General features: G+C 33.8%; 1 protein-coding gene across 1 annotated transcript; it reads left to right on the top strand.

Moving 5' to 3' along the window:
* Positions 1–694: 694 nt before the first annotated feature.
* Positions 695–2,475, top strand: LOC107909988 (putative anthocyanidin reductase). Its single transcript, XM_016837721.2, has 5 exons — positions 695–870; positions 983–1,158; positions 1,242–1,448; positions 1,530–1,915; positions 2,006–2,475. Exons 1-5 carry the CDS (start codon positions 750–752, stop codon positions 2,148–2,150), a joined length of 1,035 nt encoding a protein of 344 aa, XP_016693210.1. The 5' UTR covers positions 695–749; the 3' UTR covers positions 2,151–2,475.
* The last annotated feature ends 23,872 nt before the right edge of the window (positions 2,476–26,347 follow it).

The raw sequence follows: 26,347 nt of genomic DNA, 5'->3' as shown, positions 1-26,347 counted from the left end.
CAATACAGATAAGGCTAGAGGGTATCTAATGGGATCCACGTTCATTAGCAATGAGTTAATGAAAGAAGATGATGAACCATCTGGGAAATGAGTTGATCGAAGAATGATAGAAGAAACGGAAGTTTATGGAAGAAATTTCAACTGAAGCAGGGAGAGAAACAATACAAAGAAAAAATGAAAAGGAAAATTCACCTAATTAGAGAAGCAAGGACAGATGCTGAGTGTGAGATGAATGGAGGATGTGTTGTTCTAAGATGAATGAAGGTAAAAACAGTTTTTGTTTGTCTTGAAAAAAACCGCTGGTTACATTGTAAAATGTTTTACGCTTTTTTTATAATATTAATTTTATTATCTATTTTTCTATATAATATTTATAATTACCTATAGTTACTCCCCACTCAACTTCAAATAAGAGAATAATTTATTTCAGTAACCTCCAACCAATGTAATTCTATACTAATAATAATATCCTAATTCTTTCACTGTATTTTCTACAAACAAACACCATAGGAAAATATTCTACTTTGCTTTATTCTTTTTTTTTTGTTTTTGTGAGAGACACACTACCAACTCCTGCGTGGAAACAGCGCATCTTGACATTTGACAATTCATCATCTGTTGGTTTCTCATTTGACAATTGCAGTACTGGTTGAGGTGGGACTGCCTCTCTTTATATATTATGGTAAGGACTTGGCACATATGCTGTAATCTTCTAAGTAAGGGAGCCCAAAAGAAATTAAGAGATCGAAATGGGGAAGCAAGCTTCAACCAAGGTCTGCGTTACAGGAGGTGCTGGATATATAGGTTCTTGGCTTGTGAAGAAGCTCTTAGAGAAAGGCTACACTGTCCATGCAACCCTACGAAACTTGGGTAAATCCTCTCACCCATTCCCTCCTTTATCTTCATTTTAACTCAGCTTTGTGCCTTCTCCCCGCTGAAGTTAATGAAATTTCTAATAGCAAAATTTGATATTGAATTGCAGATGACCAATTAAAAGTTGGGCTTTTAAAGTCCCTCCCTGGTGCAGACACCAGACTAGTTTTGTTCCAAGCTGATATATACAAACCCTACGAGTTTAGATACGCTATCCAAGGGTGTGAATTTGTGTTTCACGTCGCTACTCCACAGCAAACTGCTGGAAGTTCTCATAGCTCTCAGGTAATTATTCATCAATCATAGATGCCATAGCAGCTTAATTGTTATAAAAGTCATCTAAGACTTTCCTGTCTTTTATTTCAAAGGAAATCGTTGAAGCAGCTATTTCAGGAGTGAGGAGCATCGCTGAGTCCTGTATCGAATCGCAAAGCGTTAAACGGCTTATCTACACTGCGTCGATGCTGGCATCCTCTCCATTGACAAAAGATGGATTCAACCTCAAATCTTGCTTAAATGAATCCAATTGGACTCCATCTGATATTATATTTACCCATGGCTTTGAATATATGCGGGTATTCTCTCTCTTTCACTCTCATTCTTTCCATTTCCAATTGCCAAAAATAAGTCCAAATGACCGTATTAATTGCTGTTAGGCATATACTATATCGAAAACCTTAGCGGAGAAAGAGGCACTAAGATATAACGAAAATCCTGGAGATGAGAAGCTATTAGAAGTTGTAACTCTAACCTGTGGCCTTGTGGGAGGAGAGACTCTACTGCCGTACGTGCCTTTAAGCGTGGAAGTGATGTTTTCGCAACTTATTGGCAAACCACAAACTTTCGAGGGACTAGAATTGATGGAAGAGGTAATGGGATCAGTTCCTGTGGTGCATATCGAAGACGTTTGCGATGCGCATATCTTCTGCATGGAGAAACCCTCCATGAGAGGAAGATTCCTTTGTGCAGCAGCTAACCCAACCATCAGAGAAATGGCAACGTATTTTCTAGAAAACGAGTCGCAATACCAGATGCCAGAAGAGTAAGTATTGAAGTATGTGCTGGTTTGCATGCATAATTTGCTGGAATAGAAAAAGAAAGAAATTTTTATTTGATTGATTTTAATGGACAGGTTCATGGGAGAAGAAAAGAAAGGCATTGCATATGACTCCAGCAAATTGGTGAAGCTGGGTTTTGAGTACAAATACGACATGAAGAAAATATTAGATGATAGTGTAAAATGTGGCAGGCGACTAGGGTCTATCTTTCTCAATTAGTAGATTTATTCATGGCCTCAAAGAATATCATGAGCAAGATCAATTGTCTTGTTTGATTTACTATAATTAAATATTTGCGTTAGATCACGAATAATGCAAAAACATTATATATCATGCAAAAGAATCAAATATATAAATTTATATATGGACGAACGCCTTTAATTTCTTGTTAAGATCGGTTCGGTTGACCAAATCTTGGCTTCATCTTCCGTAGCTAATTTTATTGGTGATTTATTTGTTTCGACCAGTTGGTTGGTCTCTCCCATTTGTATTTATGCTGTTAAGGTTTTAAATCATATATATATAATAAAATGACCTCCTCCAATTTAGTCTTTTAAAATAGCGTCTTGATTTTTATTTTTTATTTTTTGACAAAGATTACATTATAATTAATTTAAAATAATTTTTTGATTTTTTTGCAGTATAAAAACTATCAATCCTCATAATTGCCCAACACCCACTATAAAAACTACCAATCTTCATCGCCGCTCATCCTCTACTCCCCCATCACTAAAGCAATCCTGTAAGGTGATTTTTATGGCGCAAGGCGATGGAATAAGGACCAATAGAGATTTTTCTCCATTAAAATTAATTATCTTTGTGTCTTTTGGCAAATAAAGAACTATGTTTGGTTGAATATATTATTGCATGCTTATACTGCTTCAGTCCTTGAAGAGATTTTTCTTTATATCAAACTTCTTCATGAACAAATTCAGGTTTACTATTAAATTCCTCAATAAATCATGTTTCCAAAACCAAATTAAATGCTTGATCTTACTAGTTTCTTTTGGCTTAATTTCTATAATTTTTTCTTCATTTTCAGTATAGAATTTGTTCCATGTGCTAAGTAACTCATACAATTTTCTTGAAGCTACTCACCACCAATAGGTAAATATTTTTTTCTCAATCCTCACTCTGCTGCCTCCGCACCATAAAAACCACCTTAAACAACTAGTTTAGTGACCTAGCCACTTAGGGAAAAGGTATAGAACTCTTTGTGATTGAATTTTGTTTCGTGGATGATTCAATAGACCATTGGGTCATTGATTTTGAAGCCACTAACCATGTTTGTGTTTCTCTGCAGAGGTTGAAGGAAATGAAATATCTTAGAGATTAGAATCTCTCATTGAGGACCGAAGATGGGACAAGTCTGGTAGTTGAAGCAGTAGGAGATGTACATCTTTATTTTGATATTTTAGGAAGATTGTTTTGAAAGACGTTTTATATGTACCTAGTTTCAAAAGAAACTTAATTTTTGTTACATGTTTATTTAAAGACGGTTTGACCATGAGTTGTAATAATAGTATTGCAATTTTTAGAAATCGTACTCTTATCTATAATGGATGGATGTCAAGTAATATCTATTTTTTCAAACCAAATATGTACACATTGCTTGGAACTGAATTGACAAATAAAAGACTTAAGACTTCTCACTCTAATAAGGCATACCTATAGCATTTTAGATTTTATCATATTAGCCAAAAAAGAACCACTAGACTTGTGAAAGATGACACCTTAAGTTCACTTAAGAAAGTTGAACTTCCATAATGTGAATCTTCCATAGAAAGTAAGATGACTCAGTGATCTTTTAATGCAAAACGAACTGAGGTTGTGAAACCATTAAAACTTGTGCACGTTGATGTTTGTGGCCCCATGAACGTCAATGTGCGAGGTGGTTATGATTATTGTGCAACATTTTAGATGATTATTCTAGATATGGTTATGTGTACCTAATGCACCACAAAAGTGAAATATTTGATAAATTTAAAGAGTTTCGTGCAAAAGTTGAGAAATAATTAGGTTTACTCACAGAGACTTTAGTATGATCGACATGGGGAATACTTATGGATAAGTTCTTAGGTTACCTTATAAAGAATGGTATATTGCCCCCAATTAACCACGCCGGGAGCTCCACAATAGAATGGTGTGGCAAAGAGAATGAATTGAACTTTATTAAACATGGTTCAATCAATGTTATGTAATTTGCAGCTGCATAAGCTTTACAAATGGATTCCTACATTCTGAATGATGTACCAACTAAATTCGCACCTAAAACTCTATACGAATTGTGGCACGAGAGGAAGCTAAGCCTTAAGCATTTAAGGATTTGAGGATGCCCAACCCATGCATTAGATAAAGATGTGAGAAAGTTGGATTCAAGGACAGAATTGTGCATCATTTTGAGATATCTTAAAGGAACAAAAGGTGGTTTCTTTATAACCCGAAAGAGAAAACAATTATACACTACAACAAAATAATCCTAAGACGACACTTTTGGGACGACACTTTTCTAAGTGTTGGGATAGACTTGCAAACATATGATTTGGCCAACTCTTTGTATAAGGGTTGGGATATGCATGCCTAAGGCAACGGTTAAATAAGAGTCGGCTTTGTCCAATACTATGCCGACACTTTCCTAAGTGTTGGGATAGACTTCTTGACAGACACGTTGGCCAACTCTTTCTATAAGGGTTGGGATATTCATGCCTAAGGCAACGCTTAAATAAGGGTCAGCTTTGTCCAACACTATGCCAACACTTTTGGGCCGACACTTTCTTAAGTGTTGGGATAGACTTGCCGACATACGCTTTGGCCAACTCTTTATATAAGGGTTGGGATATGCATGCCTAAGGCAACACTTAAATAAGAGTGGGCTTTGACCAACACTATGACAACACTTTTGGGCCGACACTTTCCTAAATGTTGAGATAGACTTGCAGACATATGCTTTAGCCAACTCTTTGTATAAGGGTTGGGATATGCATACTTAAGGTAACACTTAAATAAGAGTCGACTTTGTCCAAAGCTATGCCGACACTTTTGGGCCGAAACTTTCCTAAGTGTTGGGATAAACTTGCCAACATACACTTTGGCCAACTCTTTGTAAAAGGGTTGGGATATGATTTCCTAAGGCAACACTTAAATAAGAGTCGGCTTTGTGCAACACTATGCCAACACTTTTGGGCCGGCACTTTCCCAATTGTTGGGATAGACTTACTGATATACGCTTTGGCCAACTCTTTGTATAAGGGTTGGGATATGTATGCCTAATGCAGCAATTAAATAAGAGTCAGCTTTGTCCAACACTATGTCAACTTTTGTTATACCTTTTCCAACTATATAAAAATGTTTCCATATGAAAAACTCTCAATCTTAATAATTAACAATAAACACTTAAGTATGTTAATAATTATGTTATATAAATTTCAAAGTATTTATATATTCATGTAATATTTGTAGTATTATTTAGCATTATATTTTAATTATTATTTTCATATCTTATTTAAATGATGACATCTTCAATGTAGTGTTTAAGGTTTCGCTTGGGGATAAAAGTTTTGGGGTTAAGGTTTAGGAAAATGAGTCAGGATTTTTCTAGGATACAAGTAAGTTTCTCTCGATTTGAAAAAGATATCAAGTTTAACAAAAATCCCGAGGTTTCTAGCTTACTCAACCTACAACTTTGGAGATTTACGGTTTAAGGAGATAGGTTAAGGTTTCTCAATGATACATGTAAACTTTTTATGGGTTTTTTTAAGCACGATGACTAACAAAAATCATCAAGTTGTCTAATGTTAGGTTAGGGGCATGGGTAAGATTCTCCATTGTAGTAGTTACAATGGGGATTAACAAAAATCATTTGATTCGAGGTAAACCAACATAATACCACAGTGGCTGATTTAATGCATAAAAAATGATCTTGGTGATTTGTGTTTGTCGCTTAGATCAACAAGTGGACACTTCAACAATTATACATTTTGTTGAAATTAAGGGTCTAGAGTTTAAGGAGATGAGTTATTAGTATTGACTATCAAGGTACACCAAAATAGCATACTTTTGGAAATAATTCCAAAACATACTTATTTTAAAAAATAATTAAAATGCAATAATCTATACTATTATTTAAACCCCTATTTGAGTTGGTGTGACACCAACTCGATTGGAAAAATTACAAAAAATATCTTCCATATTTAAAATAAGTTATATTATCTTAGGGTAATTTAATTTTTTAATTTTTTAAAAATTAAAAATTCACATATAATCATGTTTGAACCCAAACCAATAGAGTTTGATACCATAAATTGCCATAAACATGTCAAAAATTTTGATACCTTGAATTGGATAGTTTTGAGTAGTTTAAAGGTTAAGAATGAGTTGCAGGTGAATAATTAGATGAATGAAATTCATTTTAGGTAAAAATATTAAGTATAGACAGAGATATTGGGATTTCAAGTTTGTTATGTTGAAGGTTTTGATTACAAGATAATTTAGCTTAGGCTTGTGTTTTGATTATTTGAAGTGAGTCTTTGGCAGATTGTTAATTGTGTATATTGTGTGGTTATTATGTGTGAAGCATCGGAACCATTGGAGCCTTCTACAAGCAAGGCGAAAGGCAAGGAAAAGCTAGTTTAAGCTTTCCGCAATTAGGCGAAAGCATGATTGGTGAGTGTTTGGAATCGCTCCTTGTAGACAGGATTCATAGTGTCAATTGAGAGCTTCAGAATAGCCTAAGCCCCTATCCTAAGTTATGAGTGTAAGCTTTCTATTTCTCATTGATTTATTTTGGCAAAATGTGTAATTATGTGAATAATTGTGGATTGAGTAATATGATGCGATATTGTGACATGAGATGTGTGTGATGGCTATTGTTAATTGTGTTGTTTTGTGGGCTTGATATACATGTCAAATGGTAGTGATAATGATATGCTAATAATGCAAATATATAGCAAAAGGGAACAAAATTTCAGTAAGTATATACGTGTTGAATTGTGGAATGCGATATTATTATGACAAGTAATATGTGAAAATACTTGTATATGATATATGATGTACTGATTTAATGCACACATATGTGGTTGGATATGTAATGGCTCAATGAGGATTTTTGTGGCACTTAACCTGCAATTAAATGTGAATCCGATAAGAATGCATTTTGTACAAGTTGTGATGTAAATTAATGAATATGAACAGAGATGATGTACATTAAATCAGTAATTAAAAATGTGTAATTTTGGATATTTTGTGGTTGCGATCTCTTGAAATCATTGGATATAGTTGGCATGCCATAGGATTGTGAATACTCACATATATGTATTGTATTTTTGGGTATTAAGGCCCTGGGACAGGTTAGAGAGATAAGAGAATGTGAGCTAAGCTCCATTCAACAATACATGTTTGGTGTGTTAGAGAGTGTTAGCTTTATACTTCACTTTTTGGGATATATTTGACTCTATGAGTCAATTGGTGTGTTGGAGATCTATGTATCCAATGTATGGTGATAGAGCCCACGTTTATGTTTTATAGCCTCAAGTTTCAAATTATCGTTTAAATATTATCTTATATATTGAGATAAAACGATGTGAGATGGATGCAATAACATGTGAATAATATGCTAAATGAGTTGATTTAAGTTTCATGAAAATGTTAGTATGTTCTCATAGTAAATTGTGTATGTAATTGTGGTTTGGGTCATTTTTATTTAACTTGTGAATGCATGTGAAGATATAAGCTAGACTTGTAAGTTATTAAAGCACGTATATGATGTTTAGTCTTGATGAATTATTGCAAAATGAATTATTTGTATATAAGTTGAGTGAAGTTGTACGTGAGAGCATATGTTAGTTTTATGATTTAATGAAGTGTAAATATGTTATTGTACTTGGTTAGAATATGATTGTGAACATGTCGTAGTATGCTCTTGTTTAACTTTTGATATTGTGTATACTTTGTGGTTACTCCGGCATTCTCTGAGCTTGTTTAAGCTCACCCATTCTAACCATTGCAGATATTTAACGTTCGAGGTGTGAGCGGTGCGGGGATACCAAGGAAGTGATCCAAATTAGCCTTTAATATTTGCGTAGGTGGTATTAGTATTATTCTTTGAATTGTGGGGATAAGGCAATGTGGTTAGACTTTGATTGATTATTATTGTGGTCCTCATGATATTTTATGGGTTTATTGTGGTCCTCATGATATTTTATAGGTTTAGTTTTCTAGCACTTTTGATAGATGTAATAATTATTTCATTGGTATTGTTTTGGTTTGAATATTTTGTATGTTAAAGTGCCATAAACTATATGTATGGTCAATGGATGTCGAATAATCTGGTAGAAATGTTGCATGATATTGCCATGATGTTTTGAATACCTTATCAAGGCTTGATAAGTTGATTCTTGCTCAGACATGTTTTGGATGCTTTGAACTATTATATTGGTCGTTTTGACATTGGTTTAAAGAGGTAAGTGATGCATGTTGATTAGATATTTGTTTGAATAGATTAAATGCTTAATTATGTTGTATTTTTGTGGTCCTAAGCAGAGGCATTGATATTCGAGTTTCAAAAATGATACCTCTGTGATATTTCGATGTGCAGGAAGTCAATATCATAATTTTGTATCGATACCATATCAATAGTATCGATACTCAGGGTAATAAAATTGATACTTTTAAAAATGTATCGATATTTTTATTGTGTTTTGATTTCAGGTGAGAAACAAAATATTGATTTGGTACCAATTTTCAATTAGTATCGATACCATATAAAGGGATTATCGATACCACAGTTCCAATATCAATACTAAGTAATTTGTTTTGAAATTATGCTATGTGGTCCTAATGCATGTTTAATTTGTGCTATAAGTTCATTTGATGTATGATTAACATGTTTAAGTGAAGTTTAAGATATATATATGACTCAAACTCATGTGGATACTAAAATAGATAGCGTTTGCTAATTACCAAGACCATTTGTAATGTATACGATGTGTGAAAGTGATGTGACATCCTGATATCTGGGCTCGGCAATCAGGCTAGTTATAGGGTGTTACATTCTGTCTGGATCTCTCTTCTCAATTGCTAAGATCGCACCAACTTTGTAAACTTTTAAGCATAAGTTTGTTATCAACAACTTCCTTCTTTTCCTTCACAAGGTTGAGAAGCTCCTTTACAAGAAAAGACTCTTTTACCTTAATCTATTTAACCAACATAGCATTCTCATGCTTTAATTGTTTTTTGTTCTATAACACTTGAGATTTAATTTCACATACTTTCGCACATTTTCCAATATCACTTTGTATGTCTTCAAAAATTCTTCATTCGAACCAATATCAGAGTCTCCATTGGAATCTTCATCATCTACAGTACTAGTAGCGAAAACAATAAAATTATTATCTTTTTCTGAATCAGTTCCATTAGATGAATGTTCATCACTCCAAGTCACACAAAGTGATTTTTTTCCTTTTTAGAGTGTTAGCACACTTGGGTTGGATATGACCATAGCCTTGAAATTCATAGCACTGGACTTCTTTCTTTTTACCTTTTTCAGATTCCTCTTTGATTACCACCCCTTAGATCTATTTCTGGAAACATTTTTGCTAGCTTCAAACTTCTTTGTTCTCCTTGACTAGTTTTTTAATACTTTGTTAATTTTTTGTGTGAGTTAGGAAATATGGTCCTAAACTTTCTCAATTGCAGCATTTTAGGAAGTTGGCACTCTTTCACCCTCTTGGAAAGTAGTGTATCTATCTCTTTTTACTCTGTTGCATTTAGCCTCATCGAAATTCATCCCAAAAGTCTATAACGTGCTAATGAGTTCATTCATAACCAACCTATCAAGATCATTATCCTCCTCAATAGTTGTGTCATTAATAGAAAATCTCTTAGAAAGAGACATCAACACGTTTCTAACTAGCTTGGTATTGGAGTATTTCTCTCCTAGAGAAAATGCTTGATTCGATAAATCACACAGCTTTGCATAAAACTCTCCAATTATTTCTTATTCTTGCATCATTAGGCTCTCAAGTCTTGATGTTAGCATTTGCATCTTTGATTGTTTAATAGTGAAGGTACTTTCATGAGCAATCTTCAATATATCCCAAACAAACTTAACAACAATGCATTTGGAAATCCTTTTGAATTCCTGTAAGTCTACTCAACAAAAGATGGCATATAAGAATTTGGAGTTTATGTTTGCAAGCTTCTCTTATACAGTAGTCCGTTGAACTTCAAGCTTTGCTACTCTCTCAGTTTTAAAATTAATTATAGAAGGCTCCCATCCTGCAGGAATTGCATGTCATGCCTTCTCATCAATGGATTTTATATAGGCCTTCATACATGCTTTCCAATAAGCATAATTGTCAATCTGTAGCATTGGGGTCTTAAAGTAGATAAACCTTTCATAGCTTGGATCTAGCAACACTAGGGATCTCCACTGGCTAATTTAAGTGGTAAGCTTTGATACCAATTGTTGAAAGGAAACAGTTGTTGAGAAACAAGTTAGGTGCTTAGAATGAGTGACAAGGGAGTGGACACTCCTTCAAGCATTGTGTGCAACAAAAAAACAATGGACACAAAGTTTGTTTACACAGCTCAATTTCCCCATGTCTGTGAAGCCTAGCTCAATGAGAAATATTCACTATCTTCAAACTCTTACACAATGATCCTAAATCTATCACAAACTTGTGACAATTTCCCCACTTGTATCTTTGAAGACTAAAACCCTCGCCACTAAATTTACCCTGTGAATTTAACAAGTAAAACCACAACACAAGAGATTTTATTACCAATATGCACTCACAAAATATAGTTCCTTAAACAAACAAATTTAGTGCTCTCAATTCTAAGTAAATAAACCTATACATTTCTCTCAATTATAGAATACTTACAGACTTGCTTACATAAGAAGATATATATCAGTCTGTATAAAACAACAATATAATAAGTTGAATACAACATAATAATAATGAATAAGGTGAACATGAACTCTTGGCAGCCAAGCAACAGTGTTCCAATTCAATCCAATATCTACTATCCAAGAGATCAAGTAGGGTGATTTAATTCGATCTAATCTCCAAAACATGTTTCCCAGAGTGATATGATCTTCAATGATGGGCTAGATATCATCCACATAATCAACTCTACTCATAAATATTATTCAATAAATTATAAACATCATTCAATAAATTATCAACATGATAAATATAAAAATCATCTTAAACAACTTTTGTAATCAAAGAGTGGGCACTCCCTTAGATAGTAAATTACCATTTATATATTTTTCAGCAACTTAAGAATATTTACTCACAACGAACAGATCAAAGACTAGTCCATGAAAAAAAAACAGGGGAATTCAACTAATTAAGCTAATTAATTGAAGGGCTTTTTTTGGCCAAATTAATTGAGGGTTTAGTAATTTTAAAACAAAAAAATGTTTAGTATTTGAGTAAATCCGGCATGAAACCATTAAGATAAAATACAAATTCATTGCGACAACCACCCCAAGTGTCTATGTTTTAGTCCCTAAAAATAAGCAAAGTTTCTTAGAAAAAGACAAGGGAAATGATATAATAATATTTAGTTTGGACGATAAACGAAAAGAACTCTAACAGGTTGTATTGTTCTTGTCGTTTTGCCATTGGTTAACATAAGTTGATATATGATAATAAGTGTCTATTAAAATCTATTTATAAATTTAAAATTAAATAAACACATATAATAATCTTAACTTTTCTTACCGGCTCTCGAACCTTTTATAGGTTTAAGTGTGAAGCACCTAACCATTGAAGATAAGGGGAGAGCTAGTATAATAATCTTAACTATGTTTGGAAATTTTCCTTCCACTAACAATATACTAAATAATATCCCTTAAAAATATTACTAAAAAATAGCCCTTCAATTTTTTTTCAAATATAAGAGTTTGTCATATCTGTGTTTATATAGAATAGAAGAGAGATTCAATTTCTCCGGAATAAAATTTAAGTGATTTTATAGTTTTTCATAATTTTTTATATAATTAATATTTTAATAATTCAACTGTTAAATTTATTAAGATATTTATACTTTTCATGCATGTTAATTTTTGAATCGATCAAATATTTTTATCATATCGATGTAAAATATCGCATATATTAATATATATAGCACTATTAAATTTTTTACATAAAATAAGTGGATATAAATTTTTAATATATATCAAATTTAAGATGCATGATTTACATGAATGGAGAATAAAATATAATGATTGGATTATTAAAATATTAATAACAAAAAAATTACGAAATAATATAAAACAACTTAAATTTTACATCGATATAAATAAATCTTTCTTATATATGTTATATATATGGATATATAAAAGGTAACTATCTCACCTCGCCAAGTTAATCAAGCTTTCCCAACATAGAGTCAATGAGCTTCTTTGTCCAAAATACCATCTTTCAATGACATTTGTTTTATGCATATGTTCAATAAGTGAGTATGACTAAATGACATCATAACTTATCTAGAGGCTCTATAACAACACCTTCGATCATGAGAGAAACTAGAGGTATATAGATTACGAATAGATAAAAAATATATACCAAAGCATAATTGTTGACATGACTTTTGAATGATACTTGTGGAGTATGTCTCACATTTCAGATGAAACAAAAGGTGACATTGTGACGAGGAAGAGATGACGTCACGATGACACGGCACCGGTGTCCAGATGAGAAGAACATGCCATCCTGACGACACGATACATGGCATCCCGACGAGCCAAACATGACGTCATGATGTGGCTATGTGTTCCCCACTTAACCGAGCTTCTTCTCCTACTTAAAATCTGTTATCTTGTCCCAGTCTAACTCTGATTATTCTAGGGATATTTTTGTCATATTTTCACACGAAATTAAGCATATAAATAAGACTTCTATAAGCCCTATATTGTTTAGAATAACAACAAAAAAATTAAGAGAGAGCTTGTGTCACATCCCGAGATCGGGCTTGGAAGTTTAGGCTTTGCAAGTGACAATTCGTCAGTGTTCAAGTGAACTAGGGGTTCAAGAGTACTTCAATGAATTGGGGAGTTCCCTAAAAAGGTATCAGCAAGGAGTTCACCAAGTGTTTCGGTGAAGCAATGTACGCCAAAAGATGAGCTAAAGGTGTTTGCCAGATTCATTGCATGTAGGTTCGCCAGTATGTTTGGTGAGCTAGGGTTCACTAGTGTATTTGGAGAGCTAGGGTTTGCTAGGTAAGTTGCGAACTAGGGGTTTGCTACTTAAGTTTCAAACTAGGATTCGCCAGTCAAAATCAAATTAGGAAATAAATATATGGTGTATCTAGAAATAATTTTCATGCAAGTAACACATTTCCTAATTGAAGTAGGGTATCTTAAGATTTCCAAGACACTTAGGTCAATAAATATGACCCTTATTCCATGAGAATTTTCTCGTTGAATTTTTTTCGTCAAGTCTATGTTCTGAACCAAGTTCGTAGCAGCCAAAGTAACCCTCTGTTCTATTAGGGTTGATTGTCCAAAAAGCTAAGTTCGCTAGCATGTGTGAATTCTATAAGTTCTGTCTGCTTAATAAACTGTGTGTTTATGTATATTGCATACCAGCCAGACTATCTACCAGCAAGGATAAAGGCAAAGTCAAGCTTGTTTAATTAACAATTTTATCGATGAGTGGTTAAAAATTGCTATAAATGTTCTAACTGATATGTTTTCTCAGCATGAATATTTATGGTTTGTATCCCGTGTGCAAACTATTATGATTTTTGGTAACTTTGTTTTTAAAACTAAGTTCGAACAGTAAGTTTTCTTCAAACTCTGTTTTCAAGTTCTTAAACTCTATTTTCAAGATATGTTCTTAAGCTATGATTTTAAAGATATGTTTTATGTGTGCTCTTAATCGAGCCTGAAATTTAAGATATGTTTTTAAAGTACAATTTTATAAACTGTGTTTTTACGCACTTTGGCGCAAGCTCTATGAGAAAGTGTTTTCAAGCAAGCTCCCTATGTGAGCTCTCTATGATAAGCAAGCTCCCTATGTGAGCTCTCTATGATAAGCAAGCTCCCTATGCGAGCTTTCTGTGATAAATCTCTGTGCATGCTACTTTGAGAACCTTATGTTGGATGTATTGGTATACCAAAGGATTGTGAGTACTCACCTATAAGTTCTGTGATTTTGAGCTTTGAGGCCCTAGGATATATGGAGAGATACGGGAGTGTCGAGTTATGCTCTATTCACTAGGACATGTTGGTGTATAGGAAAGTGTATTGCTTTACACTACACTTATAGGACATGTTATAAAGACTCTTTGAGTCATTCTGAGGCATTAAAAGTAGATCTACATATCCAACGATGCAAGATTTTGATAAGTGTGTTAAGTGCGAGAACATATTTTATGTTTCTTAGCCATTCTGATAAGATAAGTATGTGAGCATGTTCCATGCTATATAAGTTTCGTTTTCAAACAAGCATAAGCTAAGTTTTCAATTTCAACTTTTTAGTAAACACATGTGAAACTATTTTACAAACTTATGTTTTTTGACAAATAGGATCCGCGAACTGAGTCTCACAATCTTCATCTTAAATCCATCACGTAAAAATGATTTTTAGACTAAGACTTCCTTTTGTTTTAAACACTATATTTTAAGCATACTCTTTTGATTCCTAATTATTCACTAATTTTTCGATGAACTCACCCACTCCTCTATTATTTCGCAGGCAAGGCTTATCCCTAAACAGATACTGGTGAACTTGTGAATTAGGCGATAGGGTTTATTATTTTATATGGGTTTAGATTTATCATTTGTTGACTCTGTTATTGAAATAATTTCTTTTAAAGTTTATGTTTATTCGTGCATTAGTGTTACGTGTATTTCCTTTTGTCTTAATATGCGATTCAAATTTATTAATAAGTACTATTTTCTTTGACCTCAAAAATTACATGTGTACCCTTGGTAGAGATAGTCATTCTACTTAGTGAACCCATATATATGTGTGAAACCATGTACTTATGTGAACTCTATCAAATTATGAAAACCCATGCATGCATGATTCCTTTGTTTGCGTAATCTTTTTATGTGTGAACCGTATTATATTGCTAACCCGTGTATCCTTGTGAACTTAAGTTTTACATTTTATGTGAACTGTTGTTCTCTAGCAAACTTATGTTTTTTTTTCTATACTGTGAACTCATATGTTGTCTTGTTGTGCAAACCCTAAGACTGCTTTGTTTGCATCTTTCATGCGAACCCTTAAGTCTTTCTACTGTTTGGTAGGTGAATCATTCCTTTATTTGTTTGTAAGCTCGCATGTTCATTCCACTATTGTGTAATAACTTAGCATATTCCATGTTGTAATTAAGTTGTGTGTTGGAAGATAGGTTGTAAGTTAATGAAGAGCCACTTCGGTGGCTAATTTGGCATGTTAGATTTGGGTCAAACCTACTCAGCCAGGTTTGGGTTCTTATAGTTTGTGGGAATTTTGGGAAAATTTTGTATTTTTGGGTCTAGGTTTGTTTGTTTCTCCATCATGTACTCCCATTTTGGGTTTTTTCGTTTTTAAGTGAAGTTTTCTTTGTCTATGGTTTTTCTATCATCTTTGGAGAGGTTTTTCCACGTAAAATTTGTGTTCAATTTTATCTACCTTTTTTTTATTTCGTTGTTTATATGGGTCGATCCGCAACAAACTGGTATCAGCGTTTCTTTCGATCTCCATAGTCAACCTGTTCAGAGATGGAAATAAAGGTACAGTATTGAGAATTTCGATGGAATCACAAATTTTAGCTTGTGGCAAGTTTGATAACGATAATTCTTGTTCAGAACGGTCTGGAAAAGGTCATTATAGGGCAAAGGCCCATGGATGCAAAGCAAACAAAATGGAAGGAGCTTGATGCGAAAGCACTATCAACAATTTATTTGTGCCTCACGAATAATGTATTGCATGAGGTACTTATGGAGTAAATGGCAACAACCTTATGGAGGAAATTAGAAGCCCTTCATATGAAAAAACCTCCAGCAAATCACTTGGTGTTGAAACAATGAGTATACACATTTGTTATAGCAGAATGTAAGTCTATTAGGACTCACAGAAGTGAATTTGTTACTCTTATTAATGACCTAAAGAATTTCAAGGCCAACAAAGATGATGAAGATCAAGCTATGTTATTTTTATGTTATTACTTTGTTCTTTACCCCTTTATACAAAACTTTTAGGGAAACCCTAATTTATGGCAGAGAAAGACTCTCATTTAAGGACATGAAAGGAAAGTTATTAGATAAAGATAAACTTGACAACAAGTTAGGCTTGAAGAACAAGTTAGATGGGCAAGTCTCAATTTTGGTTGCTAGAGGAAGGCAATAATCGAAGGATTCGGTTAGAGAAGATCTAGGGTGAAATTGTGATCAAGAAATTGTGACAAGCAATTTAGCTATTGCAAAAAACATGGATCACATTAAGTAAGAATGTTACAAACTTCAGAATAAAAAAAAAAAGAAGGCCACCGAAAACGACGAGATATGTAAGTAGAAAGATGATGTAACAAATGCTAGTGTAGCTTAGGACAGAAGTGAAGATTTTTTGCTGATGTCAATGATCGAAAGGTCAAAGTTCACATCCGAATGGATATTGGATTCAGGGTGTTCCTACCATATGTGTCCTAATAGGTAGTGGTTCTCCCCATACAGTTTGGTTAAAGGTGGAGTTGTGCTTATGGGAAAGAACTCACCCTGTAAAATAGTTGGAATCGATACCATTTAAATTAGGATGAATGATGGGATAATCAGAACGTTATCAGATGTCAAGAATGTGCCTAATTTAAAGAATAATCTCATCTGTTTGGGTATTCTAGACTCGAATGGTTGAAAGATCGTCATTAAGTTAAATTTCTTAAAGATATCTCGTGGAGCTCTTATTTTGATGAGAGGACAGAAAGTCAGTAGCCAATACAATCTGCATGGTGTAATAGTTTTATCTTCAATAGCAATTACAGAAGCAGAGCTGAGATTGTCACCACGTCACGATGAGGACTCTCCGATGTTGTGACAACACGTGAAAATTCCCTCTTTACGGATTTTGAATCAACTAGTTGTGGCACATGCAACTTGGTCATATGAGTGAAAAATATATTATCAATTTTAGGAAAATAGGTCTTCTCATAGGCACCGGAGTTGGAAAGTTATATTTTTGCGAGTATTGCATTTATAGGAAGCAAACTCGAGTCAACTTTGATTCAGTAGTGCACAGGACTAAAGGGATCGTTGACTACATTCATTCTGATTTATGGGGTCCCGCTCCAGTCATCTCCAAAGGAGGTAGCAGATATCTTCTAACGTTTATAGATGACCACTTTAGAAAAATTTGGGTATATTTCCTAAAGCACAAGAATGAAGTCTTCGGGATCTTTAAGCAGTGGAAAACCCTACTAGAGAAACAGACTAGGAAGTTCGTAAAGTGGTTCAAAACAGATAATGGGCTCGAGTTTTATTCAATCAAATGTAATGATTTATGCAAACGGAAAGGAAATGAAAGACATCACACAATTGTTGGTAGCCCATAGCAGAATTATCGAACGGATGAATAGAACATTACTTGATAAAGCCCGATGTATGATTTCCAATGCTGGTTTAGAAAAGGATTTTAGGGCCAAAGCAGTTAATCTTGCAAGATATTTGATGAACCGGTCTCCACATTAAGGATTGGATGGAAAGGTTTTGGAAGATATCTACTCGGGTAATCCTCTTAATTATTCTAACCTTCAAGTGTTTGGTTGTCCTGTTTACGCTCAAGCTAGTTAGGGAAAGCTTGAACCAAAGGCGATGAAGTGTATTTTCTAGATTTTGCTACCGGGATAAAAGGTTACAAGTTGTGGTGTTCAGAAATGAGTAAGATCATCGTCAGTAGAGATCTTACATTTGATGAAACATCGATGATTATGTCAAAAAAAGGTTTTACCAAAAGAAAACAACACCGAAAAGCCAAGTGTTTTGAGCAAGGTGGAGCCAAAAACCAAAACAGACAGTGAAATCATGATGTCACGGAGCACGACGTCGCCACGTCATGATGAACAAGGGCGACGCCCCGACGAGGAGAATCGTCATGTCACGACGTCACGCAAAAATAATGAAACTAAGATTTTTTCAATGCAATAGAAGGTTTTCAAAGCCATTCCTTCCTAATCAGACCCTTACATCTCATCTTAAAAACTATAAGTTAGCCCGAGACGCAAAAATACTGTAAAGGAAATCTAGTGGCACATTCTATAAGTGTTGTGAAGTGTATCGATTCAATCAACCCTACAAATTATTTAGAGGTAGTTTGGGCTTCTGATTCTAGCAAGTGGCTTGTTTCCATGGAAGAAGAGATGGAGTCTCTTCAAAAGAACGAGACGTGGAAGCTTATTAAACTACCTATCGAAATGAAAATAGTTGGTTGCAATTGTGTTTGTAAAAAGAAGGAAGGATCGGGTCGAGATGACGTTAGATATAAGGCGAGGTTGGTGGCGAAGGGCACTATTAGCTCTTGTTGGATTATACAATCTTGAGTTAGAGTAATTAAATATAAAGACTGCATTTCCTCATGGGGATTTGGATGAGGACATTTATATGCAACAACCTGAAGGCTTCAAGATAGAAGGCAAGGAAGATCATGTTTGTCTTCCTTAGAAATTATTATACGGCCTGAAGCAATGTCCTCGACGGCGGTAAAACAATTTCAACTCCTTCATGTTAAGCATTGATTATGTATGAAGTAAGTATGATAGTTGTGTATATTTGCATTGTCTTGATGATGGATTGTTTATATACTTGTTGCTTTATGTTGATGATGTGTTAATTATGGCTACGGATCCTTCCAAAATTGATCGATTAAAAACCATGCTTAACTCTAAGTTCGAGATGAAGGATCTTGGTGCAACCAAGAAAATATTAGGGATGAAAATTTTGAGAGATCGACATTCTAGAAAGTTAATTGTCACAAAAAAGATACATTGAAAAGATTCTCAAGTGGTTTAGAATGCAAGATTCTAAATCAATTATTACTCATTTAGTTGCACACTTTAGACTTTCGGCTTTAGACTCGCCACAAACCAAAGACAGAAATGGACATGTCATCGATTTTTTATTTTTAGTGCAGTTAGAAGTTTAATGTATGCAATGGCTTGTACTCATCCTGATATTTCACATGTTATTAGTGTAGTAAGTAGATATATGGCCAAACATGAAAATTTAGACTAGCAAGTTATTAAGTGGATTCTAAGATATTTGAAGGGGGCATCCAATACTTGTTTGGATTCAAAAGATATTAAGAAATTCTAGTTGGATTTTTAGATTTGGATTATGTTAGAGTCTTAGAGAAAATATCTCTCACAAGTTATTCGTTCAACGTTAAAAATTGCAATAGTAGTTGGAAAGCCAACCTTCAAGCCATTGAGGCTTTATCGAAAAAGTTGAATATATGGAAATCACAGAAGCTGTAAAAGAAGTCATGTGGTTGAGAGGTCTATTCAGGGATTCAGTTGACAAAAATGACAAAATTGTTATATATTTTGATACCCAAAGTACCATACACCTCACTTAGATCAGATGCACCACGAAAGAACAAAGACATAGATATTCGATACCACTTTATTCGAAAGGTGATCGCTCAATGAGATGTTCATATTTACAAAATCGGCACAGGAAACAACCCAGTAGACATGATGATAAAAAGTCTTCCAATTTCCAAGTTCAAGCATTACTTAGTCCTAGTAAGAATTTGAAAAAAAAGGCGTTTTAAAGAATACGAGTCAAGCTGGAGATTTTCGGAGTGTGCCTCGTATTTCGAATAAAATAGATGGTGATTTCATGACAAGGAAGAACCAATGTCATGAAGACACAACACTGACGTCCCAACGAGAAGAACCCATCATCCCGACGACGCATTGCATGGCATCCCGACGAGCCGAACACGATGTCGTGACATGTTCCCCACTTAACCAGGCTTCTTATTCTAGTTAAAATCTGTTATATTTTCCCAATTTAACTCTGATTATTCTATGGATGTTTTAGTTATATTTTCACATGAAATTCAACATATAAATAAGCCTTTTAGAAACCTAGATAGTTTAGAATAATAACAACAAAATTAAGAGAGAGTTTGTAGGAGTTCGGGAAAATTTTTTATTTTTGGGTTCGGGTTTGTTTGTTTCTCCATCTTGTGCTCCCATTTCGGTTTTTTTTCCATTTTAAAGTGAAGTTCCCTTTGTCCATGGTTTTTTATCCTCTATGGTGGGCTTTTTCCACGTAAAATTTGTGTTCGATTTTCTCTACCTTTTTCTATTTCGTTGTTTCTATGGATCAATCCCCAACATTACTACTTATCCTACATTGTTCATAGGAAAAAAGTAATAAAAGTTTATTGAAGTTACTATTATAAAGATGGTGTCACTCAAGTTTAATTTTCTATTTCGAGGTATTTGGAAAAAGAATCTAGTATTTTTCATATCTGTTTTATGATTTATATTTGAGGTTTATAGTTTTTCCTTTTAATAATATTGTTTCTAACATTCGAATCTTGATTCCCTCCTTGAAAATGCAATGTACCCTACCATTATACCCAATCACTTGTTAGTTTGTATATTTATGTAACATATGATATTTTTGTATAAATAAATAAAATTAATCATTAAAATAATATATTAATATTTTTAAAATATTTTTTTACTTTAAAAAATACTTTGTTTTAATGTTATTTAATTATGTAGATAAGTCTTTATCAAAATACTTGAGATATCACACAATTATTATTTTCATTCAACTCCTAATAATTTTTATATAGAAAATATTTAATTTAATTTAAATAAATTTTTATTTTCTATTTTTCATTGGAAATCTTATCCCTTCAACTTTTTCAAATTAAATCTTTGCTTGTCGCCAACCTTTGAGCTAGTTTCTAGTTCTGGTTTCTTCAACATTTTTTCTTAGTTTTATGTTGTTTTTAATTTTAGTTCACGATTTTGTGGTTTTATTTTGTCCATTTTTGTGTTTTTATTTGTCCACATTTTTTGTGGTTTTTATTTTTTCCATTCTATATTCTTTGAAAGTAGATATGGTTTTACTTTTACTTTTCCTTTTAATTTTTACTTATGTTTTGCGTATATGTGAGATTTGCAAATATAAGGTACTGCTAGATCTATTCAGAACCATCATCAAAAATTTTTATCATGATAGATCATAGTGATGGTGATGGATCTGAGGTGATAAGGAGGAGGATAGACCATATGAGACTTAGTCTTTTGTGCATCACTAATTAAGTAGGTCTCTTGGAGCTTTTGGCAATTTTTTCTTGGGTAATTGGTGTCCAACCTTAGGTTGATTTGATGATGGCGAAGCTAGGATGCAAAATTTAACAATTTGATCAAGTTGATGCATCTTTGGTTTCTTTCTAAATTATTCATGTGTTGTAGTTATTGTCAATCTATCCTTCTCTTTTTTTATTTTATTCTGCAAACATGATATCTGTGCATTAGTTTGTAGTGATTTATTTATTAATGGCTTAATCCACAAATTGGTACAAAAACTATAGATTTTTTCTTATCTTCGTACCTAGACTTTTTTTTGTTACAAATGGTACCTAAACTACTTTTTCCCCAAGTTGGTACCTCTGTTAGTCAAACCATTAGTCAAACCGTTAAATCTATCTTAAAAAGGACTTAAGCCACAAATTAGTACCTAAACTATTTTCATTTTTCCAAGTCGGTACCTAAGCTTTTCACCTATTACCCATTTTACACTAAAATGTTATATTAGTTTAAAAAATTATAGCTAATAACAAACTGCCATCATAGAAACTTAAAAATATTTTTTTAAAATATTTTTAAAAAATATTATTTTTTATTTTACATTATTTCTTGGGGTCTAAACAATGGTGACTTATTCTGTTTTTGAACTTCACTACCGTTTTGCTCTACTTGACGAGATCAAAATTGGAAATCGATTTGGGTACTAGTGTCATAGGGCTAGAATTTCTGTCTTGCCAACCGTGCGACCTTAGGCGATTTCTTCGCTCAAATGCGCGTAAGTCAGCCTAACTCTCACAAAGTGATGGTTCTTGCAAAATTTTTCTAAAGCGTCGAAGCAAAGTGAAAGCAAACTCTAAAAGTTAATAAGCTATGAAGAAAGAAAGACACAAAAAGATAGTCCAGACCAAGTGTTTTAATAAATGCTTTCAATATTCTTTAACTCAGACAGAATGAAGTAATTACAAATGAAGGGGGAAACCTGACTGCCAAACCTGAATGCCTCCAAATGTACTACTGTCCAGAGTGTGAATACTACAACAAAAAATGAATATAAATGAGGCGATGTCTGCAAGTATACGGGTCAGGTTGTAATATAGTTAAAACGGAGTAGGTGAGTACTCTGATGATAGTACCCAAAGGAGACTAGTAATATATCAATTTCAACCTGAACACCAAAAGAACTAACTAGTACTTGAAATAGGTTAGATTACAAAAATATAAATAATAGTGATTTATGGGGGTTTTATAATAATAAGAAAAAAAGAAAATAACATTGCGAATTCGGAAAGTAAAATTGATCAGATCTGATTTTGAGTGATTAGCTTAGTTCAAAAATCTTGACCAACTATCACTTCGAGCTCCTCGTCAATCAACTACTCGATACCCTAGAAGGATCTTCCAATATGTCCACTAGAATAACGAGTCAACAAAGACTACTTATCTTTCGACCTCACAGTCCAAACTGGCTCGAGGTTAAGGTGTTCACAGATAGGCCATATCAATTTTTGGTTAATTCTCACATTGTTAACTTCCTAGGGTTGTCAAGCCTAGGGTTTGAGTTCTCCCTTACCCGAACAACTTGTCCTTGAGTAACCCTGCAAAATAGTCAATCCAATAGTTCCTGGTTTTCGTGAACATTGTAAAACTGATATAAAACGTGAACATAATAAATGAATCGAAAGTATACATTTTTGGAAAAAGCTTGATTTGTATTAAGAACAAGAGTGAATCCACAAAGTCTGATCGCATCCACAAACCAAATTTCCTAAGATAAAACAAAGAAAAAATTGAAATAAATCTAAAACCTAAAAAAAGAGAAAAACTAAAATAGAATTAAAAAGAGAGATTCTAAGCTAAGTAATGAGTGTCTATAACATGTGCCAAATGAGCCTATTTATAGAATTGAAGTAGCCGTCTTCTTTAACCCTAGGTTAGTTGACATTCCCAAGCTTTAAATATGATTGTGTGGACCAAAATGCCCCCTCGCTCATATTAATTCCCACCCAAAGTCAATGTCGCAACACATCAGGACCTGTTTTTCGACATAGAAGTTAGTACACTCTTCTTTAGGATGTCTTCAAGGGAATGTCTTGAGACCCTCAGGCTGTGTCACGACACCGAAGGCAGTCTTAGAATTCCTCTATGCTGCTCCTTATGTTGCGACATCGAACCCTTCGTGTTGCAACATTGCGACTAGTTGTCACATGTGAGTGTGTAATGCGAATGTGCAAGTATATACATGTTAAATCGAGTAATAAAGTGATCAGTGAGTATTGTCTCCACAGGGATCAGAATTGATTAAAATAATTGGTTATGCTATTACTATGAAATTGAGTAGTTAAAATGTGCGCAAAAGAAACAGATGAAAAATTGATAAAGAGATTTAATGAATGCATTAATAAAATCAATTACGAATGAAAATATGCTAGGGCAATTGAAATGCTATTGCAATTCTCAAAGAATAAGCGGGGGAAGATTTGTACTGTTGAATGATAAAGGTTGGAATTACTCGAGTTTTATTTTTGTATCATAATAATGCCATGAAAAAATCTTGATCATTCTACTACTCAGGGATTCACTACTCCAGTCTGCTTCTTTTGAAAGCCAGACTTTGAGCTATCATTCTGAGTTTTTATGTCTACAGAACTCTAGAATGATATCCAGACTTTTCTTCCTTTCCCTGTACAGATCGCAACTTCTATGTCTAGAGTGCTGCGAATATTCTTTCGAATACTCACCTGTATTAACCGGTAATAATCCAATCTATTTAATTTTTCTAGAACTAAATTAGATATAGCAACATACCATACAATAATAATTTGAATCTCGTCATCTAGGACACTCCTCCAAATTATCTGGTCCGCACAATGTTTGGATAAAAACGGCTCATCCCAATAATACTACTTGGCAACATGGATAAATTTCCTTCATATTTTATTTGTGAGCTCAGGTGGCAGCAATCCACTAACCAAAAAATTTACAATATCGACATACATTGGTAATGCTATGGCAACTAACAGTTGCTCATCTGGGAAATCATCCTAAATGTGCTGAATACTACCGTCTTCATTTCCTACTTCAATTTTAGACAAGTGATCAGCCACTTGATTTTCTATGTCTTTCCTATCTCTAATTTCTAGATCAAATTAATCTAGCTTGGCATCTTTCTTCGTCACCAAGTACTTAATAGCAGAGTGGTCTATATAAACCGTAACTTTGGTGCCCACTAAATAAGCTTTGAATTTGTCGAAGGCAAATACCACAGCTAGCAGCTCTTTCTTAGTGGTAGTATAATTGAGCTGTGAATCTGTCAACGTATAGCTTGCATAGTAGATAGCATGAAATACCTTGTCCTTTACTAGCATCACACATAAGTTCGAAAGGTAAAGTCCAATTTGGTGCTATGACTATTCGTGCTATGACTAGTCTCTTTTACAATTTCTCAAATGCTTGTAAGCACGACTCATCAAAATTGAAAGATCTGTTGTGTTCTAACAATGTATATAGGGGTTTGGATATTTTAAAAAATTCTTTGATAAATAGTCGATAGAATCCTGCATGGCCAGGAAAACTGTGAATACATTTAACTGTGGAGGGTGGTGGCAATTTCTCAATAACCTTAATTTTTGCTTTATCGACGGCAATCCTTGCTGCAAAATTTTATGTCCCAGAGCAATGTCTTCACAGACCATGAATTGGCATTTCTCCCAATTAAGAACAAGGTTAGTTTCTTCACACCGACAAAGAATAGTTTCTTGACACCGACAAAGAGCTAACTCTAGATTTTTTTAAACAGACTTCAAAAGTATCACCAAACACTAAGAATTCCTCCATAAAAACTTCCAAAACTTTCTTCACCATGCCCAAAAATATTGCCATCATGCAACGCTAAAATATTGCAGGGGCATTGCATAATCCAAATGGCATTCGTTGGAACGTAAAATTTCCATATAGACATGTAAATGTGGTCTTCTCTTAACCAGTAGGAGCTATGAAAATCTGGTTATACCCCAAACAACCATCTAGAAAATAATAGAAGGCTTTCCCTGTTAATCTATCTAACATCTGGTCGATAAATGGGAGAGGAAATAGTCCTTCCTTATTGCTTTGGTGAGTTTTTGATAGCCCATACAAACCCTCCATCTCGTGACAGTACGAGTAGGAATGAGTTCGTTGTTATCATTGCTTACCACGGTGACACCCCCTTTTTTAGGTACACATTAAACAAGGCTTACCCAAGAACTATAAAAAATTGGGTATATAATTCCAGCATCCAACCATTTCATAACCTCTTTTTTGACAACTTTCTTTATAATGGGATTTAGTATTCTCTGTTAATCGATAGATTTGTCATGGCAATCCTCTAGTAATATCTTTTGCATACATATTTCTAGACTGATTCCTTTAATATCTGCAATCGCCCACCCCAATGCTTTCTTAGATTTCTTTAAAAATTTCAACAATTGAGCCTCTTGATCTAATGTCAATGTCGCAGAGATAACTATTGGCAATGTGTTATTATCTCCTAAGTAAGCATTGGCAATGTGCTATTATCTCCCAAGTAAGCATACCTCAAATGTACTGGCAAAAGCTTCAATTCCAACGTAGGAGGGTCTTATATGGATGGTCGATGAGGTTTAAAATAACTACCCGATAAATTTAATGGTTCAAAACTTCTCATTGATCCATTCTCAATTTGCTTAACTTTCATCAGTTCACCAAGCTCTTCAATCATTTTTGCTTCAATTAACTCAAATGAGTCTACATCATGATTAAAATTATTGTGATAAAATTCCGCAAATCCTTCTTGAACTATTGTGTCAACAGTCTCAATAGCATGACATTCTTCATTTGTATCTGCACACTTCATATCATCGAAAACGTTAAAAGTTATCTACTGATCATTAACTCTCATAGTTAATTCACCTTTTTGCACATCAATTAATGTTTACCAGTTGCTAGAAAAGGTCTCCCAAGTATGATTGGAGCCTCTTTATTAGCCTCACATTCCAGAATAATAAAATCTTCTGGAAAAATAAATTTGTCAACTCTTACCAACACGTCTTCTATTTTACCTTTTGGATGAGCATATGAACGATCAACTAATTGTAATGTGACAGTTGTTGGTCTCGCCTCCCCTATTCTCAACT

This window comes from Gossypium hirsutum, chromosome D08, assembly GCF_007990345.1.
Source record: "Gossypium hirsutum isolate 1008001.06 chromosome D08, Gossypium_hirsutum_v2.1, whole genome shotgun sequence".
Classification (NCBI taxonomy): domain Eukaryota; kingdom Viridiplantae; phylum Streptophyta; class Magnoliopsida; order Malvales; family Malvaceae; genus Gossypium; species Gossypium hirsutum.
The sequence above is the reverse complement of the archived record's forward strand: the minus strand, read 5'-3'. Positions and strand labels throughout refer to the sequence as shown.

Coding starts and splice junctions, on each gene's coding strand:
- LOC107909988 (XM_016837721.2), top strand. CDS start 750: ATGGGGAAGCAAGCTTCAACCAAGGTCTGCGTTACAGGAGGTGCTGGA. Junction 871..982: donor TGCAACCCTACGAAACTTGG/GTAAATCCTCTC, acceptor ATTGAATTGCAG/ATGACCAATTAAAAGTTGGG. Junction 1,449..1,529: donor ATGGCTTTGAATATATGCGG/GTATTCTCTCTC, acceptor AATTGCTGTTAG/GCATATACTATATCGAAAAC.